The sequence below is a fragment of the Sceloporus occidentalis genome, unplaced genomic scaffold, assembly GCF_023333645.1.
Source record: "Sceloporus occidentalis isolate IW3139 unplaced genomic scaffold, rSceOcc1.0.p SCAF_3, whole genome shotgun sequence".
NCBI classification, from domain to species: Eukaryota; Metazoa; Chordata; class Lepidosauria; order Squamata; family Phrynosomatidae; genus Sceloporus; species Sceloporus occidentalis.
The window spans coordinates 76,985,146-77,009,239 of record NW_028316983.1 but is presented as its reverse complement, the minus strand read 5'-3'; the positions used below and the strand labels follow the sequence as shown (position 1 = coordinate 77,009,239).

General features: G+C 42.0%; 1 protein-coding gene across 1 annotated transcript in view; it reads right to left on the bottom strand.

Moving 5' to 3' along the window:
- The window catches only part of SLC5A9 (solute carrier family 5 member 9), a 44,813-nt gene extending 21,255 nt beyond the window's left edge, over positions 1-23,558 (bottom strand). Inside the window, exons 1-6 of the mRNA XM_089518656.1 lie at positions 23,415-23,558; positions 20,146-20,217; positions 13,364-13,468; positions 5,230-5,394; positions 4,351-4,456; positions 1,663-1,743 (exon numbers count right to left, since the gene is read on the bottom strand). Of these exons, the coding sequence (XP_089374782.1) occupies positions 1,663-1,743; positions 4,351-4,456; positions 5,230-5,394; positions 13,364-13,468; positions 20,146-20,217; positions 23,415-23,543 (658 nt within the window). The 5' untranslated portion in view covers positions 23,544-23,558. The remainder of the gene's footprint in view (positions 1-1,662; positions 1,744-4,350; positions 4,457-5,229; positions 5,395-13,363; positions 13,469-20,145; positions 20,218-23,414) is intronic.
- Positions 23,559-24,094: the final 536 nt, after the last annotated feature.

Here is a 24,094-nt window from a genome sequence, read left to right as displayed (position 1 = left end):
TGCATGTTCTTCTGAGACAAGAGGCTATGCTGATGGCAGCAGTGATGCTAGTAGGGTCTCCCATGTCAAACAAGATTTTACTGAGGAACCAGACTAAATGTGCCAAACCAATAAGGGGCAGCAGCAATAGTGCAGGGTGATCCTGCTGGATGATCTCTCAGAGACATTGGCAATGGCACCATAGCAATGGAGTGCACCAACAGATTTCAAAAGAGAATCAGCTTGTGCTTTATAGATTGTAGCAAAGCCTTTGTGTAGAGCATGAGAAGCTATGGATCACTCTTAAAGAAATCAGTTTGCCACAACATTTGATTGTCCTGATATGTAACCTATACTCAAGACAAGAGGCTACCATCAGAACAGAATATGGAGAAACCAATTGGCAAAGGTTCAGGCAAGTCTGCATATTAGAACTCTATCTGTTGAACCTGTATGCTGAAAGTATGATATGTAAAACAGGATTAGACACAGAGGAAGGAGATATGAAAACTGGTAGAAGGGACACTAACAATTTAAGATATGCAGATGACACCATACTACTAGCAAAAAATAGCAAAGGCTTGGAAGTACTACTGATGAAAGTTAAGGAAGAACGTGCAAAGGCAGGTTTACAGTTCAGCATTAAGAAAACAAAAAGAATGGCCATAGATGATTTATATAACTTCAGAGTAGATGATGAAGACACTGAAATAGTTTAACATTTTGCATATCTTGGCTCAATCATTAAGCAAACAAGAGACTGCAGTCAAGAAATCAAAAGAAGACTAGGACTTGGAAGGGATAGCTATGAAGGAATAAGACAAGATCCTGAGGTATAAAGACATATAATATAAATTACTACAATTAGGATTGTTTATGCCATTATATTTCCAGTTTCTATGTGTGGACAGTGAAGAAAGCTGACAGGAAGAGAATGAACTCATTTGAAATGTGGTGCTGGAGAAGACTTCTAGATATCATGGACTGCTAAAAAAACATATGAACGAGTCCTAGAGCAAATCAAGTGTGAACCTAGGAGCGAAGATAACTAAACTGCCTAGCTTCCAAGTACAGAAGGCATCTAGTCTGGTGCCTTCAGAGTATTGTGACCACTACATGTAAGCATTGTAAGGCCATTTTTATTAGGCTGATGTTGGGAAAGGATAGAGTGTTATATTCCTATTAATGTATTATGTGAAGATGAGAAGAGCCATAGTGGAGAAACAACTCAACACTAGCTCATGTCCCCCTTCTCATAAGAGCTGTTTGACATGGATATTCTTCAAATCATATATATAACATTAATCAAGTTGGTTTGGGGAGTTTCCTTAAGATACCTCATTTTGTTAACGAAAGCGCTTTCCAGACCGCCCAAAAGGGCGGTCTGCTGGCGCCCTCATTTGCTGGGTGGAGCAGCCTCAGCAGCCAAACCGCGTGACTGCTCCGTGCAGCAAAAAGAAGCCGCAAAAAGCAGCTTCTTTTTGTGGCGCCATTATGACTCCGCAAAGCACCAATGGCACACTTGCGGCATCATAATGACGCTGAGATGTGCGGATGCGCCTTTCTGGACGCCCCTTTCTAACCCTAGTATGTGCCGAGCACGTACTTTTTGCCCGTGCAGAACGGGCCAAAATGAAACAAATGATACAATTTTTCCTCCCCCCCCCCTTTCTGTCTCCTTACCTATAAACATGAGAACCAAAGCTCCAACCACCATAATCACAGTTTGCAGAGCATCTGTGTAAATTACTGCAGTTAAACCACCTGTAGAAAGGATGACAAAGTACTGATTCAGATCTCACGGCTTCAGAATTTTGTTGAAATTTTTTGTTTGCTCTTCTTTGTAAGTAACGGCTTCACAATGGATGAAAAATTAAGCCAAGCCAATCCAATCCAATTCAGCTTCAATTTCCATTATTATGAAAAAAGCTCCAAGCGTATATTTTCATTATTTTGTTTATTTATTTACTTATTACACACACATACACACGCACACGCACGCACACATTGCCTTTTCTTCAGAGAACATAAAACCTCTATAAAGTCAGCAAGATTGAGATAAAATGGCCAGGCCTGAATTCCCATAGGTTGTAATCAAGGCATATGTCACCATTTGACTTCTTGAGGAACATGCACAGTTTTAACTGTGCAAACACACTTCTGGCCATCATTGGCGTGGTGCAGATGGTGCAAAAGCACTGTGCTCATGCCATGCTAGGGTTACGGGACTGTGCAGCAACTGCATGCTCTCTAACCCTAGCATGTACTGGCGGCGGCATAATGGTGGTGCCCTGTGTACATGGACGCCGCCATTATGACATAACGGATGCATAGCATTCGCACGTTGCGTCGCACCAGTTGCGTCACAAGTGCGCCATTGGTGCACTTGGACGTAACTGGCACAGCAGAAAAAGAACCTGCTTTTTGCGGGTTCTTTTTCCTCTGCAGGGAAGATGCAGACCTTCAAGCAGGTATGTACCAGGCCATAGAAACCTCGTCATTCAGGCACAGTTCTGAGTCCAAGAGTATACCCAAGCTGTAAACCTGAGATTTCAGGTGAAGTGTAACCCCCTCCAGTACAGGTTAAATTTCTGTTACCTGATCTCCCTTGAGACTGACCAGAGGCATCTATGTCTTGTTTGGATTAAGTTTCAATTTGTTCACTCTCATCCAGTCACTTACCAACAGCGAACACTGGTTTAGTGGACAGGCTTAGATTAGTTAGAATTTCATAGAAAGGAGAGATAGAGTTTCTCAAGCTACATTGAAATGGATCTAGATAATCCATTTCATCTAGGAAACTGTGGAACTGAAAGGCCAGCACACACTCCAGAACTTTGCCCAAAAATGGAATATAGAGACTGACCAGTAGTTATCCAGTGTAGGTGGATTCAAGGAGAGGGTTTTTTGTTTGTTTGTTTAGTAAAAGCTTCACCACAGCTTCATTTAGGCAGGATGGAACTCTGCCTTGCTGCAGTGAGGCATTCACTGTTCCTGTTACTCACTCAGTCATTCCTCCATGGCCACTTTTATAAGCTGAGAAGAGCAAGGGTCCAGTGCACATATGGTGACTCTCACCTCTCTAAGGATCCTGTCCATGTTTTCAAGCTACACAAAATTCATTAACCTGGGACCACCAGGAGCCAAGATTAGATCCCTTGGGCCTGTCTCAACTACAGCATCCACATCAGAGTGTATTGAATAAATTTTGTCTGTAAAGTGTCTTTCAAATTCTTCACATGGACTGTTGAGTGATTTTTTAATTTCCTTTTTAGGGCCAATGTATAAAAGGCCCCTGATCACTAGAGACAGGTCACTGGATGAAATTATGCAGATGCAATGGTGGCAGTGAAGAAATACTTTTTGCAGCCTACTGTCATGGTACACATTTTCCAATAAGCTTTAGCCCAAATTTAGTTGACCATACTCTGAGTCTTCTGCCACTATCAGTCTAGTCACTGTCCCACTTGTTTCATAAGCACCAGATCCTTAATGAACCAGAGGACTTGCTTGGTTCCACTCCATGGGAGGAGATGCTTATGAGCAATTTGTGTCCACCAATCTGCCATTTCCCTGTCCCAAAAGTCAGGCAAAGTGACTTGAAGCAGCTTTATTTTGGTCTGTCTGTTTGGGCCCATTTGTTTCAGTTTCAGTAACTGTACAATTTATTTATTGGAACCCGCCTTGATCCTTGGAAAGGCGGGCTAGAAATAAAGTTTTTTTTATTATTATTATTAGTTGCTTCGGCTATTTCCTTCAGCACTACTGTTGATGTTTTGCTCCAAGTTCATTCTGTGGAAACTTGTTTCATTTCAAGGAAATCTCTTTCTACAGGCATCCATGAGCCTAGATGGTTTGTACTGCTCTGGAGGGGTGGGAACTGCATGGACCTCCAGATACTGTTGAACAGCAATTCCCAGCAGTTCTGGCCAGCATAGTCAATAATGAAGAATGATGAGAACTGCAGTTCAAGAACATCTGAAGTGCTGCCCAGTTCCTGCTCTTATTGTAAAGGTATTTCTTGTCTTTCATGTTCTGAATAACAATATTATTTACAGTGCTCTTTAGAATGCTCTGAAACTGCCAAGGGAAACTAATCATGGTTTCTCTTCATTGTCCATCTGCTGGTAGGGAGAGGGTTTCATTCAGGCACTTTGGCTGGTTTGTCACTAAAGAGGAATTTACTGGTTAGGCTTCTCTCTTTTTTGGTAAAGGTATGTTTCTTTTCATTCATCAGTGTTTTTTGCTTTTTTTTGGGGGGGGGAGTGTTTTCAACTGTATTTTGTTTATACTCAAATTGCATTGTCACTAGACATCTTGAATAAGTTTCTTTTTTGCATAAAGGCAATGTTACCAAGAAAGAATAGTTACCTGCTATAGTGTAGACAGCTGTTACTGCTAACAAGATCACTGTAGAGAGATAAAGATTCCAACCCAGAGAGACTTGGATAAAAAGTGCACCAGAGAAAATATCTGTCTGGGACAAATACAAAAAAGAAATTGATTGACTGATATGATTAATTTTAACCAGTTGTCCTTTTTTAAAAAAAATACTGTAAATAATCAAACTGTTCATCAAAAATGCCATAGCCTTCAGTGATACATGCGTTGGCAAAAGCTAGCACAAATAGCATGGATGCCTGGCCTCCTTGAGCAGATGCCAGGCATCCAGACATGTGCCCTGAGACCTCTTTAATTTTTCTTCCCCAGCCTGGCACTTTGAAACACGTGGGTCTGCTATACCAGGGCAACTAGTTTAGCTGCATTTAATTTTCCCACAAATCTCTGAAGTAACACTAAATATATAGGGATATTAATATCAGATTTAGGTAATGTTGCTTTTTGGACTATAGCTCCTAGACCCAACCAGTCCCCTTCAGCCAGAATTTCACATGGCTAATTTGGTGGGGAAATCCTGGCAGTCATAGTCCCATATATTAGCTTTTCTAAGTTCTGATTGAAAGATCAATGAGACCAGCTTTCTGGTGTTGTGGCCATAATAACTGACTGACATATTAGCTAACCAGTACCCATTGATGAAGGAGAGGACCCACTGTGGGACATTTTGCTAAGTCAAGGGGACTCAGACCTGGAGTAAGTTCTGAAAACTGGTGTCTGAGATGGTGCTGACTAAATATGGAGGAATAGTTTCATGGGGATGAGAATGACTCCTCCAAAACAATGCTGATTATCTCTCTATGGAAATGTTCCAGTCAAGAAAATAAAGTTAAATTTCTCAGGAATACCTACTGATATTTTGGTGAATATGTACAGAATAAGGGACAGTACAGACATGTATATTTGAATTCTCTGTCCTCCAAATCTCTTCCTCAGATATTCAGGCATTGTGACCACCCCAGAAGAGATATAAACTGGCACAAAGATCCAGCCGAGGACCAATAATGCCCAGGTGGCCTATCAGGGAAGAAGAAGAAGAAGAAGAAAAAGAACTTTTGAAGAGAGTCTGTGCAGTCTGTGCAATCATTTCTATGCAAGCAATAACAATAATGACAGAGCAAATGGCCAGCATCTCTATAGAATTGGGAGGCAGAGGCAAAATATGCTATGTAGACAAGATGTCATGCTTGGTTTTCAGCTAGATGAGATGAAGGACAGATGGTTGTTACTAGGAAAAACAGACAATAAAACAGATCAAAACAGCTGAATGAACTGGCCCCATCTCACTTCCCATGGATTGTAGATTCAGTAAAGGAGCAGAGATGGCTCAAGCTTTTGCTGCCTCAGGGAAAAGACAAAATGATACTGCTCACATATGAAAGCTGACCAGAATGACAGCTCAATTTTATCCCAACAATGGTGACAGGGCAACATCTTCCACCACACCTAGGGACATCAGGATAGCTTATAGGATGCAGACACACATAGTTCTATCTGCTCCCTGCTTCTATCCAGCTGTTGCTTTAGGCAGCTGCCTTACTTGAGAAATAGCAAGGCTGTCCGGTATAAGGTCAGTGTAGCAATCAAGGATGAAAATGCAGTTCCTCATACACTTAAAATACTGTTTTGACTTGTGTACACACATCATCACCAACAAGAAAAAACATTCTCCTTTCTACTGATTTTTTTTTGGGGGGGAGGGACCTCTCTTCAAGCACATGATCATGTTTTTGAGCAAATTTCTGTGTACTCATGGTTATTTAACAACAAAGATATGCAAAAATACTATAAAAAGAAAGTAAAGGTATTATAAAATAAAAACATGGAAGGCTCCTGTAACTATAATTCTGTGAGGGGGTGGTGAGGGGGTGTTGAAATAGCATATGGATGCAATCTTAGCTCTTTTCTTCTTCAAGTATAAAAGTGAATCATGACATCAAGGAAGACTTGTGTGTAGATTGGCAAAAGTAGACATTGGGACTTTTGGGGTTTTGGAACAGATCACTCCCTCCATTAGTGATCCACCAGATCTCTCAACATAAGGAAATCTCTTAACAATAGGGTTACCAACGTGCCATAAAAGGAGAATTACTTTTTGCAAGGATGTAGGTAAGACCTTACGTGGACATCTCGTGGACCTTTTAAACAGACAACTGAACAAAAGCATAATAATACACAAGGCAAAGTCTAGAAAGATGTGGAGATTTCTGGCAAATGTGTAGAGTTAGCTCCACCCTAAATGCTGGGTAGAGGAGTTTAACATCTGGGCTGGCTGCAGATTGAAACACCTACCTCTGGTGGCCAATGTGGAACGTCTTATGAAGGTCGTACATGGTCAATGGGTAATTTATTATTATATTGTTACTGCCATGGAGATTTTAAAAAAAGGTACTTAAGAGCTTTTCTGCCTCAGGTGCTTAAATATCTAGCCGTGAGTACCTTTACCATGATTTGCAGTGGTGGAGGGGGTCTAATGGCAGTGAGGTTAATGTTTCATGCTTCAGCCTGAACTGTAAAGGAGGTATGCAATGTGCTGAACCCTATGCCCAGGAGGATTCTTCACCATGGATAGGCTAAAACGTAGAGCAGCATCCCCACCCCATGACATGTGAGCCACCACTGTGTGGGGTGGACATTAATTCTTGCTCTACTTCAGGCTGTATAGTGTTATTGGCCTGTTACAGACTGCCAAAATAAAGCTGCTTCGGGTCTCTTTGGAGGTATGCTATTTAAATGATGCATGGGTCCTAAGAGTCCGGAGGTCGCGCCAAAGCCACACTCCATTCCTAAGCACTGGAGTGCAGCTTTGGTGCAGCTTCCAGATTCTTAGGATGCATGCATCATTTAAATAACATACCTACAAAGAGAACCGAAGCAGCTTTATTTTGGCAGTCTGTAACAGGCCATTGGCTCGCCCTTTCTTCTAACATTATATATTCTAACTTGCAGAGGTCTGGTTCATGCCAAGCAACAGGATCAAGCTATTTGAAGGTGAACCCTGCTTATAGGTCAGAACGCTCTTCGCTTTTGGAGACTTCTTTTTAATTCATTAACTTCTAAGTACTGGAATCCAGCCCTGCCTCATTGTCATTCTAGCCAGTGTGCACTTTATTGCATCAGGAGGTGTATTATTGGATGACCTTTAGCACCAAGAGAAATCATTCATCTTTGAGACAGCTGAGCTGCAGATTTTTTTTAGCAGCTGAGAAGTTCATATATCCCTTAGGATCTCTGCAGGATTGTGTTGTGAGTGAAGTATTGTCACTGCCAGCAACACCAGCTATTCAAAGAGTGGAATGGTTATGCTCTTCAAACAATACTAGCACAGAGTAAGCTTTTTTAACTTCACTTGGGCAACTACAGATGTACTAGAGGTCACAGTCTTGATGGGACTATTGCACTGGGGCAACATAATTTGATGTGTATTGGTCATACATTCATGTTCAGTATATTTTAAAATGCCAGCTCAAGAAGAATTCAATTCAAGTCAGTAGGCAACTGCTTTTTCCTTAGAAAGTCTGCTAAGGGGCTGGCAACTACCTTGTCCACTGGAACGTATAATGAGCTTGCACATGGCATGTAGCTGTGGAGAGAGGAATAGAGAGCACTGCCCTCGCCACATTAAAAATTCTACCCTTCAAATGATTTTTTTCTCTAGCATCAGTAGGTGGCAGTAACAGCTGTTAAGTTCTGCTTTGCCAGGGAACTCCTGCGGAAGAAGAAGAAATGTTCCTACAGATCCCACACTTCTGGCACTGCAGCAATTTAACACCTCAATTGAGCATTTAGAAATATAGGCTGGCATCCTGCTCAGCAATTATGACATCATAAACTGGATTTATGATATTTTAACAGCTGAAGATTCATATTTATGGGTATGAACAACCAAAACCTACCTTCACAGCCTGGCAGTGCCCTGATCAAAGCATTTCTGAGGCTCTGGAGTCCAGGGCACAGGAAAATGATGTCCATGGCATACACCTGGGGCAACTCCTGAGGCAACTCATAACTAAAGTGCACTGCAGATAATATTTCACAGCACTCTGATCTCTAGTATCTCAGAAATCCTTTTGTCAGGGCACTGCCAGAGTGCAAAGGCAGGTATCTTATGGTGTGTGTGTGTGTGTGTGTGTGTGTGTGTGTGTGTGTAGGATCTTAGGCATGGGACAGACTACCTAAAAGGGGTGGCCTGCCAGTGGCCTTTTTCCCTCTGAAGGGACACCGCAGTCACCAGACCGCATGGCATCCATCCAGAGTAAAAAGAACCCAGAAAAACTGGGTTCCTTTTGTGCCACCAGGCTGACATAATGAGTGTGCCAATGGCACATTCGTTACGTAAGCAACATGCAGTGATGTGCGGATGCTGTGTGTTGCCTACATCAAAATGGCGGTGCCTATATGGATGGGATGCCACCATTACTACGCCACCGTGCCGTGCTAGTGTTAGGGACTGTGCAGTTGGTGCGTGGTCTCTAACCCTAAAATTGGCACCAGCACAGCTCATTTGGCTTGTCTATTCCAGGTCTTAGTCAGTTTTAACTATGCTGACAATGCTGCCATAGTTTAGGCACCTAGAGAAAATGGGCAGGCAAAGATTTCAGAGAGAGCCAATGTGGTCTAGTGGATTGAGTGTTGGACTAGGACACTGTGAAACCAGGATTTGAATCCCTGCTTAGCATTGGAAACTCACTGAGTTACCCTTCAGCAAATCACATTCTCTCAGCTTCAGAGGAAGGCAAGGGCATACCCTCTCTGAACAAATTCTGCCAACCTATCTCCCTAAGTCAGAAATGACTTGAAGACATTCATCATCAACCAGGGGAGGTTGGAAATTGGGCCATAGCCCCTCTGCATAAGAATTTCACCTCACATGAACTTTTCCTTCAGTGCCCAAATCTCTAACAATGCAGGGAGCGAGGTATAAAGATATTCACACTTAGAACATTTATATTTGCTGTGTTCTCATTCCTTTGGTATCTTTGTTGTTACTGTGTGTCTTCACCTCATTTCTTACTTATGGAGATCATAAAGTGACCCCATTATGGGGTTTTCCTGGAAGAATTTGTCCAAAGGGGGTTTGCCTTTGTTTTCCTCTAAGGATGAGAGAATGCCCCAAGGGCACCAGTGGGCTCAAGGTGTAGATGAGGCAGCTTGATCAGGAACAACTTTCTCAAGCTGCTGACAATATGAGCCCAAAACCAGAGACCAATTTTCCATTCAAATAAATGTTCATGTCATCAACACTGTGAACATGGGCAACAAAGAGAGTGATAGAGATTTAAAACATAAAGATCTTAACCCTCATGCACTAGAATGGTAATGAGATGGGGGGCATGCAATGTGTATGAGTTATGGGATCTTTTCTGACACCAATGAGAATTCCAAGGTATTGTGGAGTATACAAATGCCCAAAGTCTAAAAGAATGCCACCTAACAATGAAGCCAGAAACTGCTAAGTGAAATTAAAATAAACCAACAACAGGAAAATAAAATAGTCATAGCTTATTGTGGATTATTTCCATACCCAAATGAAATTAAGCATCCCCAATGGGAGAAATTTCAACTTCCCCCAAATGGGACCAGCTGGTTTCACTTTTACTTTGCTCAGTCATGATTTGCTAAAAATTGGCATGAGGCAATTCTTTTGGTCCAACATTTTAATTGTCTGGGGGGAAATGGGAACACAATGTAAAAATTAATATTTTTGGAAACATTTGTTGTTCCAACTGTTTGTTGGTTTATAGGAAAAGAGTAGCAATTTGGAGACAGTTTTTAAAATGCTACAGATGAAAATATTATAGAAAGCTTACATTGTAGGTCCAGTTCTGTGTAGATTCCGCAACATTATGCAACTCTAGGGAACTGAAATGTCATCTCCTAGTGCTTGTGTTCATCATCCAGCATTAATCCAGTTCTTTCTGAACTCAAAACTGAAAATTCAGAAGTTCTATCTTTTGAGAGAAGGGTGTCAAAAGTGCTGTTTGGTGTCAGAGAATGGATTCTACAATATGTGCTTTCCAATATACTTGTATACCTCCTAATTATTCTACTGAAGTCAATTATACATTACAAATTGTGATGTTAAAAGTTACATCATACCCTCTAATTGTCCAGATTTGGCAGAGACAGTAGCAATTAATTTTCTGCTTTCCCACTTTTTTCAGATGCTTTTAAAATGTCCCTGTTTCTCTCTTCTCCTCCCACTTTCCCTATCCATTCTCAGCTTACTTTTGTTGCTGCAAACTGAGTTCAAAGTCCAAAAATAATTTGCCTTCAATTAACTCAGCAGAGGACAGTAGGGGGCACAATCCTTTCCTAGCTTGTGTGCCCTTCCTCATTGATAACTTTTGCCATTTTGACTGCACTCTGGTGTTCATAGGATCATAGAATCATAGGAGATTATCGCACTGCGTTCTGAGAACGTTCCTATCATCACGTGATGAGAACGTTCCTGGAACAGATATTACTGCATTAGTAAACTAGAACGTGATCAGAACATGATCAGAACTGCATTTTACCGCACAGCGATTCCTGAAACCGTTCCGAGAACATATTCCACCAAGGCCACCTCCGTCTCCTGATTGGCTGAAAGAATGACAGGCAGGGAGGCAGGGAAGCAGGCAGGTGAGCGACTGCAGTGAGGGAAGGGGTGTGTGTGTGAGAGAGAGGGGGGAAAGGAGGAGGGAGGGAAGGGAGGGAAGAAGGAGGGATCGGGAGGAAGGCAGGGAGAAAGAGAAATGGGGAGAGATGAGCCTTGCAAGTTACATCCCAAACCTCCTTTGCAAGGTTGGGAAGAAGGAGGAGCTCCATGCAGGTCTCTTCAAGCCGAAGAAAAGCAAGTTGCCAGGGAGGGGACTGGGCCAAGGGCAGAGCCCCGGCAGCCATAGCAGCTCTTTAAACCGGTTAGAAAAGAAGAGTCCTCTGCTGTCATCCCAATTCCCCATTTTGGCTGCTTGTCAGCCTTTTGCCTCCTGTGTGTGCGCGCATGTAATGTGTGCCTTCATAGAATCATAGAATCATAGAGTTGGAAGAGACCACAAGGGCCATCCAGTCCAACCCCATTCTGCCATGCAGGAAATCACAATCAAAGCATCCCCAACAGATGGCCATCCAGCCTCTGCTTAAAGACCTCCAAGGAAGGAGACTCCACTACACTCTGAGGAAAGAGTGTGTTCCACTGTCGAACAGCCCTTACTCTCAGGAAGTTCCTCCTAATATTGAAGTGGGATCTTTTTTCCTGGAGCTTGCATCCATTGCTCCGGGTCCTAGTCTCTGGAGCAGCAGAAAACAAGCTTGCTCCCTCATCAATGTGACATCCCTTCAAATATTTAAACAGGGCTATCATATCACCTCTTAATCTTCTCTTCTCCAGGCTAAACATCCCCAGCTCCCTAAGTCATTCCTTGTAGGGCATGGTTTCCAGACCTTTCACCATTTTAGTCACCCTCCTTTGGACACACTCCAGTTTCTCAATGTCCTTTTTGAATTGTGGTGCCCAGAACTGGACACAATATTCCAGGTGGGGCCTGTGAGCTTCCCTCCCCGCTTTAATTCTTGTCTGGCTCTTTGCTATGGAATTCTGGGACTTGTTTGCTTGCTTTTGTGTGTTGCTCCAAACAGAGGAGCTTTTGTGGGTTCCTTCCTGGAGGGAAGGAGGAGAAGGTCCTGGGCATCCCTGCCATCCTTGCCTCCTGCAGGCTGCCAGCACAGGAGCCCCGCTGGACATGACACTAGAGGCCCCCGCAGAAGCAGCCAGACCCTCTCCCTCTTGCTCTCTGCTCTGGCCCCCCTGTTTCCCTCTCTCTTTCTCTCTCTTTCCCTTCTTTCCTCTTCTCTCACTTGTCCCAACTTTCCTCCCTTCCCTCCCTCCTTCTTTCCCCCCTCACACACACACACCTTCCCTCACTGCAGTCGCTCGCCTGCCTGCCTCCCTCCCTGCCTGTCATTCTTTCAGCCAATCAGGAGACGGAGGAATGAGAGAACGGATTTGAGAACAGATAAGAATATCGCACACACCTCTGTTGGAACGTTCTCATCACGTTTCAGCTCTCTGGGAACACATTCATATCTGTACCCTCCTGGAACACATTTGGAACACATTTAAACGTTCTGAGAACCCGATTGGAACACATACGTGCGGTATACTCAAATGCGTTCCGTTCTCATCACGTGATGAGAACGTTCTCAGAACGCAGTGCGATAATCTCCATAGAATTGTAGAGCTGGAAGAGACCGCACGGGCCATCCAGTCCAACCCCCTGCCATGCAGGAAATCTCAATCAAAGCATACCTGACAGATGGCCATCCAGCCTCTGCTTAAAGACCTCCAAAGAAGGAGACTCCACTACACTCCAAGGGAGTGTGTTCCACTATAGAACAGCCCTTACTCTCAGGAAGCTCCTCCTAATGTTGAGGTGGAATCTCTTTTCCTGCAGCTTGCATCCATTGCACCGGGTCCTAGTCTCTGGAGCAGCAGAAAACAAGCTTGCTCCCTCTTCAATATGACATCCCTTCAAATATTTAAACAGGGCTATCATATCGCCTCTTAACCTTCTTTTTTCCTGGCTTAACATCCCCAGCTCCCTAAGTCGTTCCTCATAGGGCATGGTTTCCAGACCTTGCACCATTTTAGTCACCCTCCTTTGGACACGTTCCAGTTTCTCAATGTCCTTTTTGAATTGTGGTGCCCAGAACTGGATACAATATTCCAGGTGGGGCCTGACCAAAGCAGAATATAGTGGCACTATTACTTCTCTTGATCTAGACACTATAGTTTTATTGATGCAGCCTAAAACTGCATTGGCCTTTTTAGCTGCTGCATCACAATGTTGACTCATGTTCACGATTTTGATCTGTAAAAGGTTGGCGGGTGTGTTACTTCAAGACTCAGATATCTGAGAATTCCAAATAATGCACTGACTCAATTAAATCCAGACACACCAAATGGCTTGGATAGAACAGACTGAATCTATGAAAATAATCTTACGTTCCACTCAAAGCCTCCAACAGCAAGGCCTCCTGCAGCTCCTGTACCTGCTAGACCAATAAACAGGCCACTGCCCACATTGCTTGACATCAAAGATGCTCCAATCTAAAACAAATGAACAAACAACAAAAAATGGTGGTTAATTCATAGTGAGTAAAGTGGATTTTTTTGAACCTGTTAACAGTAGAATTTTAAAATGGTTTTCACTGCATAGATTTCTCTGTTTAGAATAGGGTTAGAAACGATGTAAACCTCTATGTTTAACTGAACTTCTCAGCATTAGCTAAGGTGGCAATTTGATACTGATTTAACTGCCATGGCCCAATGCTGTGGAATTCTGGGATTGTAGGTTTTTGTTTTTAGACATTTAGCTTTCTTTGTCAGACAGCTGTGGTGCCACAAAAATGCCTGGAATACTACAAATACTACTTTGAGTGATATTGCCCCAATACTTGTTCATATTTTAATCTGCATGATTAAATACTTTGAGTAACCTTGAGTTTGATTTCACAAGACTATTAGTGACAACATAGGGAAGATGGGGGTTGTCATAGTAAATCACAGTTATGAGGCACACATCAAGCAATGTCTAACACATGATGGCTATGTTTGGAATTTACACACATACACAATTACTACTACTACTACTACTCCCAGATTCCCACAGCCAGCATGGCCAGGGATTATGCTAGATGCCAGTTTGATGGAAACTGTTGCTGTTGTTGTAGACTCTGCTCAGAAACCTATGATGCCTACATCCCAGACTTTTCATTTTTTTAAATGTTTTGTTACTATTTCTTGCAAATGCAAAACACAGCCGTCATGTGTTAGATATTGCTTGATGTGTGCATCATAATTGTAATTTACGATGATAACTCCCATCTTCTCTACATTGTCACTAATAGTCACTAATAATCTTGACTCCTCTAACTGCCATAGCTCCCTCTGTTCTGGTAGTCAAGGTCTGCTGTCTCAGCCCAGGATTTTCTCTGCCACATCCCAGATTCATCCCTTTTCACTTGCTGCCTCTCACTCCTGGAACCTCCTTCCCACACAAGCACAGGTCATCACTTCTTTAACTAGTTTCAAAACTGAGTTAAAGACAATCCTGTTCAGAGAAGCATTCCCAAGCATTGTGTGACTATTATTTGCTATTTGACGTTTTTAATTTGTTGTCTGTTTTATTGAACCCTTTCTTGTATTGTTATGTGTTTTCTATATGTATTATGCTATTATTTCTTAGCTTGTACGCCATGGACAGGTTTACTCTTATCTATTTTATTGTTTGTATGTACTGTGCTGTGCAAATTTACAGCGCTAAATAAAGCATAATAATAATAATAATAATAATAATAATAATAATAATAATAATGGTATTTGCAGTGTTTCTACCAATAACAGATTGGTCTCCTTATTGTTTTGTTGAAACAAAAGGAAAACTTAGCTTCTAGAAGATGCTAGACTTCTTCTTCTATATTTTGAGCATATATGATCAAATCTGTGTTTAACAATGGCCTGTTACAGACTGCCAAAATAAAGCTGCTTCGGGTCTCTTTGGAGGTATGCTATTTAAATGATGCATGGGTCCTAAGAGTCCGGAGGTCGCGCCAAAGCCACACTCCATTCCTAAGCACTGGAGTGCAGCTTTGGTGCAGCTTCTGGATTCTTAGGATGCATGCATCATTTAAACAGCATACCTCCAAAGAGACCCAAAGCAGCTTTATTTTGGCAGTCTGTAACAGGCCAATGAATGTTTTTCTTTCTTTACACATGAAAACATTTGTCAGGTATCTTACAAATATGAGAAAGGACTCCCAGCTTGGTGTATTTGTAGCAGACCAGCTGCTTGTCATCCCGAGGCTAGATCCCAGTTTGATGTGAAACAAGGCATCAATCTGCTTTAGGGCAGAAGCCATGCAGGTAGTTTACTGTGTGAACTGTAGCTTCATGTAGGATCTTGGAAAGATTTTCAGTATAAAGTGGTGCTGTCACTAAGTGGTGAAATAGACCACCCCAAAGGGGTAGCTTTAAGCCACCCCTTCCGAAGGCAGACTGGGGCCATGGCAAGAATCCTGCAGCTCCTGCACCTGCTAGACCAGTAAATAGGCCACTCTCTCACAATATGAAAAATTTCTCCTTTTGGGCCTATAACGTCTAGAAGCTCCCAGTCAGCTGGCCATGCTCACATGGGGATTCTGTGAGCTGTGGCCTTACAAAGTAATTTTCCCAATATGCATTCAATATTAACAATATTTCTGTTCAAAGATTCTGTTTTTTTAAAAAAAATTAAGCAACTTATGGCTATTTCAATTGTAGTGTAGTGGCTTGAGTGTTGGACTATGACTCTGGAGACCAGGGTTTGAATCCCACTTAGCCATAAAGACCCACTGGGTGGCCTTGAGCAATTCACATTCTCTCAGCATCAGAGGAAAGCAACGGCAACCCCTCTTTGAACAAACCTTGACCCCTCGGGGAAAAAAAAAAGCCATGATAGGTTCACCTTGGGGTCACCAAAAGTCATAAATGAGTTAAGGGTACGTAACCACCACCACCACCACCATACTTGATCACTAGAGGGTTTTAAAAACTTTTTTGAACATCTATCTTTATAAGAATATATATATATAAAAACAAAGGCTGACATTTGAAGTTATATTTTCCAATAAAAGGAATTGCCTGACTTGTGATTCATTTTGCTCCTTTTTTATATTGTAGGTCTTTCTGCTTCAGCACTACTGAGCCCTCAGCAAGACTAATGGAATTTGACCTGTTTCTCACCTTAGGGATAGTTAAAATATTAATAGGGGATAAGACTAGAAAACCTTTCCTGAAGCAAACACTACAAAACATATCTTCTGGGATGTCTCTGATTAAAAGACTGAGTGTACAATAGGCATTCGTATCTTGGGCAAACAGGAAGGCTTCCCAGAAATGTAAACACTGTTCCTACAACACATATCCTTATCATAATAGACAGGATCTTTTGCAGGAAAAAAGTATATAAAATTGTGTAATACAGTGCCAAAGTGGCTTTAAGTAATCAAAAGTTTGTCATTTCCTTGGCAGCAGTTGTGCCATCTCTATATCCTGGAACATAGAAGAAGGGAGAGGCATTTGTGGAACAATTATTCCTGTACAAATCTCTTATTCAGGTCCATGACTCTGTGGGTAGAAACAGCTAGAAGTGGGCAGAAAAAGAAGATACTGCTTCTCCAGATTGGTTCTTATCTGAGAAAGCACCTGCCCCATGATGTCTTTAGATTAGCAATCCCTAGATTAAACAAGGAAAGGGAGACAGCATGCTGTAGTGGTTTGAGTATTGGACTAGGATTCTGGAGACAATGGTTTGAATACCAGCTCATTCATGGAAGTCCATTGGATGACCGTGGGCAAGTCACATTCTCTCATCCTCAGAGGAAGGCAATTACAAACCTCATCTGAATAAATCCTGTCAGGAAAACTGTCATGGCTCCATCCTATACAACCCTGAGATTTGTAGTTTGTTGTGGCACCAGAGCTCTCTCACAGGGAAGACTATATATCCAACAAAACTACAAATCTCAGAATTCCATAGCATTAAGCCATGGTTGTTATATTGGTGTCAAACCGCATTAATTCTGCAGTGTAGATGCAGCCCTAGAGAAAACCAGGCTTAACAGGGAAGACTGCAATAACAAGAATTGGTTTCTTGTCAGCCTTTTAAAATGTCTGCTGTGTAACCATGTAGATAGACTAGAGGAAAGCCAATCCTCAAACATGACTTAGGAGAAACTATAACACAAAGCCCATTAGGACAATAACAACTTTTCTTACATATATAGAGAGAGGATGAAGGGAGGAAAGAGGCGGAGGTGGCATGGGAAAATGTAGCTTACAGAAATTATAGTTAATGTAACCCACAGGATACAAGACAAAGTTGGTGTCTGAAACTGCATTCAGCTTTCAGTTAAACACTTGAGAGATCTACTGCCCTGTGCTTTTGTCACAGAGTAAAAAGAATATTTACTCCTCTGACACTTATTTCTCTGGGTCTTTAAATTATTGTTATATTACCTTTCTGCTCCAAAGAAAATGTGTCCTTCAAAAGGTTTATGCCTTCCCAGTGAATCATTTTGGAGATTTATATATGGGTAGTTTAGTGCTGGAGTGCTGCAGTCCTAACTGCAGTTGCTCAATAAATGAAGAAGTTACTAGGCAGTGCAAACGAGACTTTGCCATTGTTTCAGGCAAGGGAGGAATGGTAACTGCTCTTGAACCTGAGTTTACTTTTTCCCATTATTTTTTTAAAAGAGTCTTTTTATCATTAAAAAAAAAATCCCTTTTTTGATTTAAGGTCTTCGCCTTCATTTTGCAACAGTCAATACTACTATACAAATGAAATTGCATATTTGTGTACGTGCACGCATGTGTGTGCATGCACAGATGCACACATAAGCAAATATTTACGTGATCTGTGATGCCAGAAACAGAAGGCTGTTTGTAGTGCCTAAGAAATGGTGGCCAGCATCTCAACAGCCTAAGAACTTTTTTCACTGGCATCTTTTTAAAGCTGTTACAATTTTTTGGTGATTCATTAGTATGGATATGTGTTTTAAACTGGCACTCACCCTATCTTTCTCTATCACACACATAGTTCCAAACAGTATATTTTATAATGATTCAAAATTTACAAGTGTTTAATATAATTGAATATGGGATGGTGGAAAGAAAGAATCTGGAACCACCACAATGTATATTATAACAGGCATACCTCCATTAAGCAAGCCCTTGCCAAAAACTCTTTTGAACATCTCTATACTACAGAACAGCTACCTGAAAGCCTTGTAGCATCTTGCACTGCTCTTAAATGACATTATTTTATATCCAATTACTTTCTGATCCCAATCCCACAGCTATGTAACTGAACATAAATAACTGGGCTACAGTGCCTGAGAAATGGATTAATATTCATAAGAGGTCATGCCAAAAATGAAGAAGTTAATCTTAAAGGTGCTACTGGATCTCTTTGCCCACAACCCTTATTTTATTTTTTACATTGTGATAGACTAACATAACTTTGAAATATTTAATGTGTGATCTAAATGTTTATTTGGTGCTTACAGAGGCAATTGTGGTGCAACATGATTTCTGACACGGAGTGCAGCAGTTGATACAACCATCCTAATTGCCTACAAGTTATGGCAGCATCGATCTGTATCATTTTCTTCCTTAATCTTCTCTCCCTCCTGTCTCCAGAATGAACACTGGCATCCTTTCCCCTCTCCATCTCCCTTTTTGCTATAGGAAGAACCATGCCACCTTCTTTAATTCATTCCTCTTTCCTAGCTCTGTACTATTCTGTGTTATTTGTCTAAATCACATCCAAGGCATAAATGCTGGCCCTACCCACCAGAATTTTTTAGTTTGTTATAATTGGGTATGATATTATGGATATTTGTTACTACGATTGTACAGAATTTCCAGCTACCATCTCTTTGTTTTTAAAAGGCCGTGTAGAACATGGCAGCTAGGTAATTGAGAGGGACAGAGCATCAGCATATAGCATTCATAACTCTGGCAATAAACCTGGACATGACTAGGCAGCTTCTGGAAGCCTGAGAAAGACTGACCTACAGAGATAAGCAGCAGAGGATTCTGGCCTTGCTTGCACAGCCCCAAAGGCCTGTTGCCCCCCCCCCCCCCCCGCATTCTGGCATCGTCCTGTTTGGATGACACACATCCCTAACCCCGTTCCTGGTACAAGCAGTCCAGATGACATCTGGCACATTTCACACCAGAAATGGGACAAAACAGCCTAAATACAAATTTTAAAAACTTAAGGGTTCAACAGACGGGTGGCGAAATGTCGCCTCGGATCATTGCCGTGGCAACCACATGGCACGGCAATAACCCGCTCTCTCTTGAGAGCAAAAAGAAACTGCTAAAAGCAGATTCCTGGAAGAGGTGGCACCGTTTGGGTGCTCTGACACCCGTGCGTCATCATGGCATGCCCGTGTGGACAGGTGCGTGTCATAATGGCACAGAGGCAGCAAAAGTAGGGCTGGGCGCATGTGAATGCCCAGCCCTATCTAGCTCTGTTTTTGGCCCCAGGCTGGCACAAAGTGCCAGTCTGTTTAGGGCCTTACTTGTTACTCCAGACCTTCTGGGAAGATCTGGAGCCCTCTGTCCCCATTCCCAAATACTGACTGCCTGAATTGGTAGCCCGCCAATCCATCCAGCACATCCTGTCCCACCACAGGTCACTCATTCTGAGGTCAGAATGAGGCACCCGGCATGTGGTGGAGGTGGACAAGGCATGGGGACAGAGCCAAGTAATGGAAGCAGGTTGGGGCAGCTGAAGGATAATGCAATGTGTTACATTCCTATCACTCCTCTATGGCCATCAAAACCACAATATATAGTGACATTTTGATTGCAAAAGTTATTTTCCTTCTTTGGAGGTCTTAAAACATAAGTCAGATGGTCATCTTTCAGGAGTATTTTAATTGTATACTCATGCATGGTTCTACGATTCTGTGATACTAAAGGGAGAAACTGGCTTACAGATGGGGAAGGAAACTTACATTTTCTGCTGTAGAAGTTAGATTATTTTGCTGTTTAGCACTGACCTGTATTTCAGCATGTATTACAAGTTTATGAGGAAATTGTAACCAAGGAGAAAAGGCAGCTGAGTTAAACCTACACTCATGGCAACATGTAGGAACATAGTTTGTATTGTGCATTGCATCCCTTGTACATTACACTGTAAATTAAAGAACTTTAAAATTGTGTTACAGACTTACAGGCCACCATGTCATGGATCTTCCAGCCAAGAAATAGCCTCCAACTGTTCCCCGACTGGCTCGAATAGAAGACTGAAATGGAAGAACAATGAAATGAAAAGGGTGTGGAAACCTCTACTAGTTTGGGTCTTAGGATAAGTGAACAAAAGTTTGCTTATAGAGGGAATGTTTCATGGAACCTATCCTCCCCTGAATCCCACCAAAAATAATTGTTTTTGAAAGAGAGAGGGCTATCCTGAACGGGGTAGTGGTGGATTCTAACATCTGATTCTAGATGCATCAGGCATCCTTCTATACCATGGAGTGGTGGTTGGAGGGACTTCTGGATTAGGGAGAACACCTCAAATTGATTTAGAGTCAACTCTTCCACCCATCTATAGCCTCTCATGTTCTATTCCACTGAAGGTCCCATTAGATTTTTTCATGGGTTTTGTTGTTGTTGTTGTTGTTGTTGTTGTTGTTAGAATAAGAGAATCATAGAGTTGGAAGAGACCACAAAGGCCATCCAGTCCAACCCCCTGCCATGCAGGAACTCACAATCAAAGCATCACCGACAGATGGCCGTCCAGCTTCTGTTTAAAGATCTCCAAGGAAAGAGACTCCGCCACTCTCCGAGGGAGTGTATTCCACTGTCAAACAGTGTTAGGAAGTTCTTCCTAATGTTGAGGTGGAATCTTCTTTCCTGTAACTTGCATCCATTGAACTGGGTCCTATTCTATGGAGCAGCAGAAAACAAGCTTGCTCCATCCCCAATAGGAGATCGATTCAAATATTTAAACAGGGCTGTCATATCACCACTTAACCTTCTCTTTTCCAGGCTAAACATACCCAGCCCTGCCAGGGCATGGTTTCCAGACCCTTCACCATTTTGATCATCCTCCTCTGGATACATTCCATCTTCTCCATCCTTTTTTAATTGTGGTGCCCAGAACTGGACACAGTATTCCAGGTGAGGCCTGACCAAAGCAGAATAGAGTGACACTATTATTTCTCTTGATCTAGACACTATACTTCTATTGATGCAGCCTAGAATTGCATTGGCCTTTTAAGATGCTGCATCACACTGTTGACTCATGTTCAACTTGTGGTCTACTAGGACTCCTAGATCCCTTTCACACGTAGTCTCATTAAGCTATGTGTCCCCCATCCTATATCTGGGCATTTCATTCCCCCCCCCCCCCCAAGTGCAGTACATTTCTCTGTGTTGAAATTCATTTTGTTAGCTTTGGTCCAGCTTTCTAATCTATTAAGTTCATTTTGAATTTTGATCCTGTCCTCTGGGGTATTAGCTATTCTTTTTAATTTGGTGTCATCTGCAAATTTGATAAGTATGCCCCCTATTTATTCATCTAAGTCATTGATAAAGATGTTGAATAGCATTGGAACCAGGATAGAGCCCTGCTGGACCCCACTGGTAATTTCTCTCCAGGATGAAGAGGAGCCATTGTTGAGCACCCTTTGGGTTCTGCCAGTCAACTAATTACAAATCCATGTAACAGTCACTTTGTCTAATCCACATTTTACTAGCTTGTTTGCAAGAATGCCATGGGGGACCTTGTCAAAGGCTTTACTAAAATCAAGATATGTCTGTGTGCCTTCAAGCATTTCCAACTTATGGCAACCCTAAGGCAAACCTATCATGGGTTTTTCTTGGCAAGATTTCATAGAATCATAGAATCGTAGAGTTGGAAGAAACCACAAGGGCCATCCAGTCCAACTCCCTGCCATGCAGGAACTCTGTTTAAAGACCTCCAAGGAAGGAGAGTCCACTACACTCCGAGGGAGTGTGTTCCACTGTCGAACAGCCCTTACTGTCAGGAAGTTCCTCCTAATGTTCAGGTGGAATCTCTTTTCCTGTAGCTTGCATCCATTGTTCCGGGTTCTGTTCTCTGGAGCAGCAGAGAGGTTTCTTCAGAGGAAGTTTGCAATTGCCTTCCCCTGAAGCTGAGAGCATATGACTTGCCCAAGGTCACCCAGTGGGCTTCATTGCCAGCTAGGAATTGAATTAATTAATGCAATGATGGCATTGAGCTTAGATGGATTTTGAAATGTATTAGATATATTCATTGAAAATAGTGTTTAGAAAAACTGTAAATCATAGTAGTTTAATGCAAACTCCATATTTAGAGGCAGGATAGCTTTGATTTATTTGATGGTGAGAAAGCATTGTGTGTGTACGTGTGCGTGTGTGCATGTGTATGCACATACATGTGTGTGAGGAGGCACTTGTGAGTTTTTCAGATCCTGAGGGAAACATAGATCATTGGACTCAGCCTGATCCAGGACAGTATTTCTGATAGAATATGGCATGTTTGTATCAGAGCAGTGCATGTATGCTATGCATGAGTGTGGAAAAGTTACCTGGGGCTACACCACCCATAATCCCCAGGACTCATGTGTATGCATATGTGCTGTCAGAATAACAAACCACTTTTCTTACTTTTTAGCAACCCTAAGAACCGCTCAAATCTTTGGGATTAAGAGGAGCAGCTGTCAGAACACAGAGTGCAAGGAGAATGCATAACCTCGGGACTTTGAGTTAGAAATGCAGCACATATTCTTTGTGTAGCCATATACAATGTACTATGTAGAAAGGATGAGAAGCTTATTCTGTGGCACGCCTGAAGCTTGCAGAATGTGAGCACCCCAGGACCCTACCTAAAGCCTCCAAGCTCCTTGGATGTCTCATTTTTTAAAAAAAACAAAACAAAAACCTGAAACAAAAATATACCACAAAATACTGCCTGACCTCCATCCCCCAACCCAAAAGTACACAAACATCAGCCTCTAATACCCAGAAGTAACTCCCCCCCCCAAAAAAAAAAAACCCAAACAAAACCAGAAGTAGACTTCCTGTTACTTTAGGACCATTCTTAGCAAATTTGCAGCTGAAAAACTGGGGCTGCAGCTTCTGCTCCCACTCCTGTTACAGTTGCCCACCCTGCTATAAGCAGAAAATTAGCTACAATAAATTCTTATCCAAGTAGAACCTCTTGATTTCAAACATGAACCTAGTTCTGTTCAAGCATGCACAGAATAAAATGTGAAACAGGTAGAATTGGGCAAAGCCACTTTTGGGACTACAGCTCCTAGAATTCTCCAATCATGTTTATCTTATCTGTGGCCCATGTTGGCTCAGGGATTCTGGAAACTGTAGTAAAAAAATGTGACATTTCTGATCTCTGGAAATTGGGGCATTAGTGCAAATTATAAAGTTCCTAATAACTGAGCTCCTAATAATTGAGAAATGGCTTGCATCTGAAACTTACCCATATTCCAACAGCAAGGACAAAGATGAAATAAGTTGCAACAACAATGATGTCAGGAACATCTAAGACAAGGACTTTCTCTTCAGGCCTGTTGCTAGGTGGCTCAGTGGTGGCTGGTGTTTGGCTCATGATGACTGCCCAAAAGGCGTTGACTGTTGCCTCTTTATCTCACAGCGGACTTTGATATGTGTTCCTCTTCATTAGTCCCCTTTAATAATAATTAACAGGTCTGAGAAAGTGACAGTGTTGATGAAGAAGCAGGCACATCTCAAACATTCAGGCTGTGAGCTATGTTGAGAGGATGTGGTATGCACGAGTCTTGTGCATCTGCTACAACTGTCATGTTTGACTCTGCTGTAGGTCTTTATTGAGACAAAGGAATATGACCACAATTCTGTCCCACTGCATAAACCAGTGGAACTTTTAAAAAAAGGTATTTGGACAACTCAAAACTTTTCAGTTTTAGCAGGTGCATGAGTTGAAAACTTGTATAACTTGTAGAATGAACTAGTAATCACATGTGAACAGAATTTGGAAAAGTTAGCTTTTTCATCTTATACCTCCCAGATACCATCAGCCACTATAGCAAAAAGTCATGCTGGTTAGGAGCTTCTGGGTGTTGCAGTCCAAAAAGGTAATTTTTCCAAGCTCTTCTGTATAAGATAAACCAGGTGTTCTTT